General features: G+C 30.7%; 2 protein-coding genes across 2 annotated transcripts; both read left to right on the forward strand.

Annotated features, from left to right (window-relative positions):
* The first annotated feature begins 2502 nt into the window (after window positions 1-2502).
* LOC132178381 (uncharacterized) lies at window positions 2503-2982 on the forward strand. The gene has a single exon (XM_059590822.1). The coding sequence runs from the start codon at window positions 2503-2505 to the stop codon at window positions 2980-2982; it is 480 nt and encodes a 159-aa protein (XP_059446805.1).
* A 4158-nt stretch (window positions 2983-7140) lies between these two features.
* LOC132176884 (auxin-binding protein ABP19a-like) lies at window positions 7141-7773 on the forward strand. Its single transcript, XM_059589041.1, has one exon. The coding sequence runs from the start codon at window positions 7144-7146 to the stop codon at window positions 7771-7773; it is 630 nt and encodes a 209-aa protein (XP_059445024.1). The 5' UTR covers window positions 7141-7143.
* The last annotated feature ends 2391 nt before the right edge of the window (window positions 7774-10164 follow it).

Here is a 10164-nt window from a genome sequence, read left to right on the forward strand (position 1 = left end):
GTGCTTTGTGATGCACAAATTGGGCTCATCATTTTCTCAAGCACTGAAAAGCTGTGCCACTACTGCCCTCATCCCTTTAGGTATATATATACAACACTTGTTTGATTTCTTTTGCATCATCGATCTATATATATATATATATCACTTCATTTTCCCTCTCTCATGCTAGCTTGCTTGTTAGGGTTTTTCATTTTAGCCTCTTCAAAATATTTCTCTCTGACCGAAGGCGAATTAATAAACCCCCATTAAATAAAGATTGACCAGCTTCATGAAACTAAGAGTGAGTCAAGGCACTCAAGCTGGTCAATCTTTATTTAATGGGGGTTTATTAATTCGCCTTCGATCAGAGAGAGAGATTTTGAAGAGGTAATTAATTACTAAAATGAAAACCCTAGCAAGCAAGCTAGCATGAGAGAGGAAAAATGAAGTGATATATATATATATATATATCTCGATGATGCAAAAGAAATCAAACAAGTTTTGTATATATATATATATATGCCTAAAGGGGTGAGTGCAATAGTAGTGGCACATCTTTCCAGTGCTTGAGAAAATGATGAGCCCAATTTGTGTATCACAAAGCACCGAAAGCTCATGAGTCTTCTTCAGTAGCCCTGCCCGCCGCTTCGAGAAGGTCACATGCCTTGTCGTCTGGTTCTCAATCCTCTTGATTTGTATCTTTCCGCATCCCATTTCCAGCCTATTACCTTATTTTCTTTCTCCCTATCTTTCTTCCACTCGAAATGGCTTGTGAGTTTTGTTTATATTAGTGGACCTATGATTTAAGATTAAAAAAAAAATGATGGAATCCATCTTTTAAGACAAAATTTAATATTTACTTTGAAAATGAATACAAATATCTTTCTTTTTTTTTTATTATTATTTTTATAAAACCAAATGCAATATTATATCACATATTAAAAATTTATTCTCAATAACATATTTTTAAGTTCAATTTTTTAATATTTGCTAGACGTGTTCTATATCCTATATGCTAATTCTATGAAACATGCAATAATTTTTCATTCAAAATTAAAGTATATATACTATATGCGAATTGAATGAATATATTAGTCATTGATTTTTATTTTTACAAATCATTGTTGATCAAAAGATTAATTTTCACTGTCGGATCATCATAGTTATATGATAGTCTACTAAATAGCACTACTCATTAATAGTGTCATGTATTCATTGATGATTAGTTGTAATTTAAATGTATAGACATTGCTACTTAATTGGTGAAAGATGCCTTTTTTTTTTTCGAGTAAAAGAAATGCTGCATGTAACCACTTCAAGTGTTTATCATTGAATTTTGAATGAATTAATCTATATGATATATCAATGTTTATTTTCATTAACACATCATAATTAAAATCAGCATTTAAAAATAAGTATTTAGAAGTTTCCCATAATTGGAATTTGGAAATGATCATTGTACCCGGTTACATTCGTTGGGTGTGGATCCGTCGACCGACCCGATCAGCCATGGGCCGCGAGTCATTTGGCGAGGAGATTATGAGGCACCTCTGACACGCGTAACACTGCATGCAATAACAGGCTTATCGAGCTCCACAGCTCTATCATGGTTGGTGCCAGCCAAGAATGTATAAGAGGATAAAACCAGTGTACTTGTTGTTTGAGAAGCAGCAAAATCAAGAAATCATGTCCACTTACCCAGAGGTTCCCGGCGAGCCGACTCAAACCGGCACGGCTTTCCTCGAAACGGCCACCGCCACCATCCAAAACTTTGCTCCCATCAACAAGATCCACCAGCACCTCTGCGCGTGCGTATTTCAGGGGGTAGCCGCCCCGGCCACCCCTATGGGCTGGTGCTCCTCCCACTTGGAGTTGCTGCCACCCTTCTAATACACATATATAAGAAGATGAATTAATATGGTATTTTGTTCTATTTTAATTTCTCGTTCTAACAAAAGGAGTTAGAGAGTCGTAAGAAGGCCACTAGTTCTTCCACTCTGGGGAGCAGTACCTTTTGGAAAAAATTATGGGCTCTACCGGTGCCTAATGTGGAGAAAAAAATTTTATGGAGGGCCTGCAAAAATATTCTTCCGACTCGGGAAAATTTATATAAACGAAGGATTATTTCAGATCGTCTTTGTCCGGTCTGTGGTTTGGAGGAGGAGACGGGTTTACACATTCTGTGGCAATGCCCATCCGCCATGGATGTATGGTCTATGGGTAATGCAAAATTCCAGAAGTGCTTCTTCTCTGGAAACAATTTCCTGCAGTTGCTGGAGTTTATGTTCGGAAGGTGCGGCCAGGAAGATCTGCGGTAATTCTCAGGTATGTCTCGGCGGATTTGGCTGAGAAGAAACGACTTGCTGCATGGTGGACCCTTTGTTCATCCGAAGGTAATTCTAGCACAGACAAATCAGGCCATTGTGGATTACGACTTGGCCCCAGCAGCGTGAGACAGCAGCTCAGTTCTCTCGTGCAGCACAGACCACGCCCAGTACTCGAATTTGCTGGCAAGTTCCGATGATGGGGTGGGCAAAAGCGAACTGTGATGCGGCTATTACAAGACAGCACGAGCGTATGGGGCTCGGGGTGGTTGTAAGGGATTCTTGGGGGAATATATTGGCAGCAAAATGTGTGACCCAAGCTGGATGCTTGGCTCCGGCAGCAGCGAAAGCGATGGCGTTTCTTTTGGCTATACGTTTATGTCATGAATTATGTCTCCCTCAAGTGCATTTTGAAGGGGACGCAAAAGCCGTGATTGATGCTGTAAACTCGAAGGAGAAGGATAGCTGCTGGATGGGGCACATCATAGAGGACATAAAATTGGAACTCCAGGTGTTTCAAAGGTGGCAGCTCACTTTTATTAGGAGGGAAGGTAATAATGTGGCTCACTTATTAGCAAAATATGCTATGGAACATACCCATGGATTTTGTTGGAAAGATATACCCCCTGATTGTATACGTGAGGCTGTGCTATCAGAGCAAGTTACTCTAGATGCCTGAATTATAATGAGAAGTCTGCTTTTATCAAAAAAAAAAAAAAAAAATTTCTCGTTCTAAGTTGAGTTTTCAGCTTCTTCTGAGTGGCCGGTGACCACATTAAAGTTAAACTCTATATATATATTTTTGTTGGTGTAAGTTTCTTTTAAAATTAAAACAAATTACTTACAATAATAGCCCCAAATATTGTTCCACATTTTATTTACAAATCAAAATAAAAGAAATTAAATTGCAGCCAAGGAAAAAATAAGAGAAATGTTAAGCTTACAAAATATTTTATAAAATAAAATTTTACAACGGAAGGAGATAAATTTAAATTTTAAGAAATTTAATTATCTAGTGCTATATCAATTTGTAAGAATTTTTTCTTAAAAAATATTTTGTAGATTTAGCATTCTTCAAAATAAAAGCACTCTAGAGGGGTCATTGGAAATGAACATAATCGCTCAGGCTCGGATTTAGTTTGCGATCGGTTTATTTATCAAATGAATAAAGCTTGAGTACTAAGATAAATATACTAGTTTGTGACTGACATAGCGGAAGACTTGGTAACCAAAAGGTTAGAAGCTTCTTCGCTTGATAATCAGTGCTCAATCCTCACATTGACACACAATACAATCCGCAGATTGTAAGATAAGTTCTCCACAGAGAAGTTTGAGAGAATTCTCATAAATATTTCATTGATTAAAGTTGGAATGTGTTGAATGAATCGTACAAGCTCCTAGTTATGGGAGCACTACAAAAAATAAAAAGGTTTTTGTTGACCAATAGTTTCTGACGTGTCAAGCATATTAACACGTCAAAAATTACTGATGTGTCAGAAATTGGCATGTCAAAAATTATTTTTTGACATGGCAGTTTCACCACGTCAATAATTTATTGACGTATCAAAAAGTGGCACATCAAAAAAAAATTTTGACGTGTCAATTTCTGACACATCACTAAAGTTAAAAAAATATTTAGAAAAATCATAATTTTTTTTAAAAAGGTTTCCGAAAGTTTTTTTTCAATTAAATTTACTTCATGTTTAATTTATCATCAAAAATCCAGTTGCAACTTAAAACGCATATAAATCCTTACAAATGTTGAACACCCATATATATCTAACTATTGAAGGAAAATTCCCAAAATCTCTTCATGAATTCACTACACAGGTACTCCGATCTCTAAACATCCAGTAGAAATTCCTAAAATACTTCAAACTCCCAAATAATGTGGAAGAACAAATCTAAAAGTGGGTTGGCAAATTTAACAAAAAAAAACCTTTTATATAAGAGACTAATAGATATAGAATAACTCAAATTCAAGCATTTATACCTTAAAATCCCCAAATATTCAGACCCATTCCCTTCTCTCTCCATTTCTCTTTCTTCTTCACCTTTTCTCCTCTTCTCTCGCAGGTTCCTTCTCTTCTTTTCTTTTATTTTGTTTAAGCTACAAACAAGGGAGGTGGGTGTGAGAAGAAGAAGAAGAAAATATATATATATATATATATATATATATATAAAAGTGAGAACCGAAAGACAAGGAGAAAGAAGGAATTTGGGAGAATAAATTCGTAGAAAGGAGAAGGAGAAAGGAAAGAAAATAAGGAAAAGATCTCATCTAGAAGAGGAAAATAAAAAGAAAAGAAAAAAAATGACAACTTATTTGAAAAGGAAGGTTGTGGGCGCACGCGGGAGGAGAAAGAAAAAGGACAGAAAAAAAGGGAAAAGGGGTCCAGCTGGTCTCGCACCTTTTCGATGAGGTTTCTTGACGTGTCACATAAGCACATATATATGGTTATTATATGTGCTTTGAATTATTTAATTTATGGTTATTAATTAATATTAGTTAACAAAATATAAATGACTATTAATTAATAATAAAAATTATGCAATGCTTTCACTATATATGGTTATTATATATATGTACTTAATTTGTATTCTTTAATTTATTTGGAAATAATTAATATTTGGTAATTCTTGACGATTCTTTAATTTATTTGGAAATAATTAATATTTGGTAATTCTTGACATGCCACATGTGACACGTCAAGACAGTCATCATATAATTAAAACATTGCATAATTTTTATTATTAATTAATAGCCATATATATTTTGTTAACTAATATTAATTAATAACCATAAATTAAAGAATTCAAAGCACATATAATAACCATATATAGTGAAAGCATTGGATATAAGAGACAAGAGCATTAACTAGTTTTATAAAATTTTAATGGGTTTGAATATATCTCTTAACATATGACGACATATACCAATTATACATATACTAATTAAATTTTGTTACTTAATATAGGTACCAATTAATATTGTTATCTAATTTTGTTAATCAATTAATTAAATTTTGTTACTTAATATAGGTACAAATAATTAATATTATTAATTAATTAATATTTGACGTGTGAAATAATAGCACGTCAATAATTATTGACGTGTTACATTTGACACGTCAAGAAAATATATTGAAAATAATAAGAGAAATAAATTATATGATCACTTATTTTTTAAAAAATACTATATACTTAAAACTAAGATAATACATATATGTCTTAATATTCCTACAATATTGAAAACGTGATATGTATTAATACTATATCACTTTAATTAATAACCATATATATTTTGTTACCTAATATTAATTAATAGCCATAAATTAAAGAATATAAAGCACATATATATAATAACCATATATAGTGAAAGCATTGCATAATTTTTATTATTAGTTAATAGCCATATATATTTTGTTACCTAATATTAATTAATAACTATAAATTAAAGAATTCAAAGCACATATAATAACCATATATAGTGAAAGCATTCCATATAAGAGACAAGAGCATTAACTAGTTTTATAAAATTTTAATGGGTTTGAATATATCTCTTAATATATGACGACATATACCAATTAAATTTTGTTACTTAATATAGGTACCAATTAATATTGTTATCTAATTTTGTTAACCAATTAATTAAATTTTGTTACTTAATATAGGTACAAATAATTAATATTATTGATTAATTAATTATTGACGTGTCAAAATGTGACACGTCAAGAAATTATTGATGTGTTACATTTGACACGTCAAGAAAATATATTGAAAATAATAAGAGAAATAAATTATATGATCACTTCTTTTTTTTAAAATACTATATACTTAAAACTAAGATAATACATGTATGTATTAATATTTCTACAATATTGAAAACGTGATATGTATTAATACTATATCACTTCAATTAATAACCATATATATTTTGTTACCTACTATTAATTAATAGCCATAAATTAAAGAATATAAAGCACATGTATATAATAACCATATATAGTGAAAGCATTGCATAATTTTTATTAGTAATTAATAGCCATATATATTTTGTTAACTAATATTAATTAATAACCATAAATTAAAGAATTCAAAGCACATATAATAACCATATATAGTGAAAGCATTGCATATAAGTGACAAGAGCATTAACTAGTTTTATAAAATTTTAATGGGTTTGAATATATCTCTTAACATATGACGACATATACCAATTAAATTTTGTTACTTAATATAGGTACCAATTAATATTGTTATCCAATTTTGTTAATCAATTAATTAAATTTTGTTACTTAATATAGATACAAAAAATTAATATCATTAATTAATTAATTTTTGACATGTGAAATAATTGCACGTCAATAATTATTGACGTGTCAAAATGTGACACGTCAAGAAAATATATTGAAAATAATAAGAGAAATAAATTATATGATCACTTATTAAAAAATAAATAAATAAATAAAATACTATATACTTAAAAATAAAATAATACATATATGTATTAATATTCCTACAATATTGAAAATGTGATATGTATTAATACTATATCACTTTAATTAATAACCATATATATTTTGTTACCTACTATTAATTAATAGTCATAAATTAAAGAATATAAAGCACATATATATATAATAACCATATATAGTGAAAGCATTGCATAATTTTTATTATTAATTAATAGCCATATATATTTTGTTACCTAATATTAATTAATAACCATAAACGTGATCCACAGTGTTATCCAACTTCTATATAAAATAAACCCTAGCTAATTAAAATCTTAAATCAACAAACTTACTTTTCTCCCATTATCTTGTATGTGATGAGGATGATATCTCCCATTATCTTCACCGTTTCTCTCCTGCTTTCCTCCGCCTGCCATGCTGCGGTGCAGGACTTTTGTGTGGCAGACCTCACAGCTCCTCAAAGCCTTGTAGGCTACGCTTGCAAGAAGCTAGAAACGGTGACGGTGAATGATTTTGTTTACTCCGGCCTAGGTGTTGCTGGAAATACCTCAAAACTTAAAGTTGCAGTGACCTGGGTAACCGTCCCGGAGTTTCCTGCCCTAAACGGGCTTGGAATCTCTTTGGCTCGTGCGGACTTGGCGGTTGGTGGAGTTTTTCCAATCCACACACATCCTAGAGCTACAGAAGCCATAATTGTTTCGGAAGGGAAAATCACTGCTGGGTTTGTTTCCTCGACTAATACAGTTTACTATAAAACTCTAAAGCAAGGTGACGTCATGATTTTCCCCCAAGGATTACCACACTTCGTAATGAATGCCGGAGCAACTCCAGTCCAAATATTTGTTAGCTTCAGTAGTGAAAATCCTGGTCTCCAGGTTCTCGACTACTCTTTGTTTTCAAACGATTTTCCCTCTGAATTGGTAGCAGCAACAACTTTCCTTGACATTCCTCAAATTAAGAAGCTTAAGGCCTTTTTTGGTGGCACTGGTTAATTAATTAAGCTCTTAATTTGGAGATCTACGTACCATGAGTGGTCATTGTAATTGTATGTACCCATTGCTTTACAAGCTTTACGTGTTTTGTGTCATCCATTAAATAATTAAATTTGCTTATTTTTATTATATTTAGTTTGTTTTGGCGTAACATGATTTTCAAAACATATTTTATGTATTTTTGAGTGTTTGGTACGACGAAAAATAATAGTCGACGGAACCCTATTTTAATATTTTCAGAAAAAATATCTTTCACTGAAAACATTACGTAAAAAAAAAAACCAGAGCCTTAGTTTAAATTTTTTTACATATGGTATAGAATTAGAGATCATGAGTTCGAACCATATTTTTGTCAATTTACCCCCTCTAAATTAAAATATTAAATTTAGGTATTCTTATTAGTTAGTTTTTTAGGATAATTAATAGTGATTTAACAGATAGGAATTAATCAGCCTCAATTCTTGTTTGATATGACATGATTTTCAATTAATTCCAAGTGGTCTCCGAATCCCATTCCTAACTTGAACAAATCTTTTAAGCAGGGGAGGATAATGGATATATAGGGCATCAATTCTAGCTATCATTGAAATACATCATTCCTAACACCAAATGGACTGGAATAAGAAAATTAATGGGAGGATAGATCTAGTATATATATATTCTAAGGCTAGTAGGCTACACAATACCAAAAAAAAAAGAAAAAAAAAAAAGGTGGGCTACACAACTTTAAAACCATCATTTAAAGTAGATATTTTATTTGAATACTAGGTACTTTACTAGTGTTCTCCTCGTGTCCTCGTAATCCTATGTGAAAATTATTTTATAAAGGGAAAGGTTAGGTGTTCTTCTAGTTAGTGTTGTCCTGGTGTCCTCTCAACTGGAATGTGACTTTTAAAATCACCAATAGATTAAAAGTCAATAATGATAATCTCAAATTTAATGGTGATTTTAAAAGCCACATCACAGTTGGGAGGACAACAGGAGAACACTAGAAGAACACCTAGTATTTTCTTTTTATAAAAAACAAAAAAGAAAGTAGCTATTTTTTCTCTCACTTGGTTTTTATAACATAATTTTCACCTAGGACGGGGAGGACACAAGGAGAATACTATGAGAGAACCTAGCATTTCCCTTTATAAAAACTAAGTGATAGAATAAGATCAACTTTCTTTTTTGTTGTTTATAAAATAATTTTCACATAGGATCAATAGGACACGAGAAGAACACCAAAAAAACATCTAGCATTCACCTTCCAAATGAAAATTTTCCAAGTAAGACCATATTCGACACAAGAACCTCATCAAACTAATTAGCTAACTAATAAATAGTTGAAAAATCACATTTATCTTTTTTAGTTACTTATTTTATTTTATTTTTTAAAAAAGTAGCTATATTATTTTCGACATTTTAATTATTCACTTTTACTATTTCTTTTAAAAATTATTTTTCAAATATTTTTTATTCATTCTCCAACAATCATATCTATGAAAATATCCATCACAAACTCATTTTATCCGAACTGAAGCAGCTCTGTCTTCCCTTCCACGTCAAGAATTATTGACGTGTTAAAATGGTACGTAAATAATTATTGACGTGCCAAAATGTGACACGTCAAAAAATTATTGACGGGTTACATTTGACACGTCAAGAAAATATATTGAAAATAACAAGAAAAATAAATTATATGATCACTTATTTAAAAAAAAAAATACTATATACTTAAAACTAAGATAATACATATATGTATTAATATTCCTACAATATTGAAAACGTGATATGTATTAATACTATATCACTTTAATTAATAACCATATATATTTTGTTACCGACTATTAATTAATAGCCATAAATTAAAGAATACAAGGCGCATATATATAATAACCATATATAGTGAAAGCATTGCATAATTTTTATTATTAATTAATAGCCATATATATTTTGTTACCTAATATTAATTAATAACCATATATAGTGAAAGCATTGCATATAAGAGACAAGAGCATTAACTAGTTTTATAAAATTTTAATAGGTTTAAATATATCTCTTAATATATAATGACATATACCAATTAAATTTTGTTACTTAATATAGGTACCAATTAATATTGTTATCTAATTTTGCTAACCAATTAATTAAATTTTGTTGCTTAATATAGGTACAAATAATTAATATTATTAATTAATTAATTTTTGACGTGTGAAATAATGACACTTCAATAATTATTGACATGTCAAAATGACACGTCACTATTTATTAATGTGTCATTTTGACACGTCAATAATTATTGACGTGCGAAAATGCGATACGTCAATAAAGTTTTTATTGATGTGTTACTGTAGCCACGTCATTAATTATCGATGTGGCAAACAGTGTGTTACTGTTTACCACGTC

Source organism: Corylus avellana, chromosome ca4 (assembly GCF_901000735.1).
Source record: "Corylus avellana chromosome ca4, CavTom2PMs-1.0".
NCBI lineage: Eukaryota > Viridiplantae > Streptophyta > Magnoliopsida > Fagales > Betulaceae > Corylus > Corylus avellana.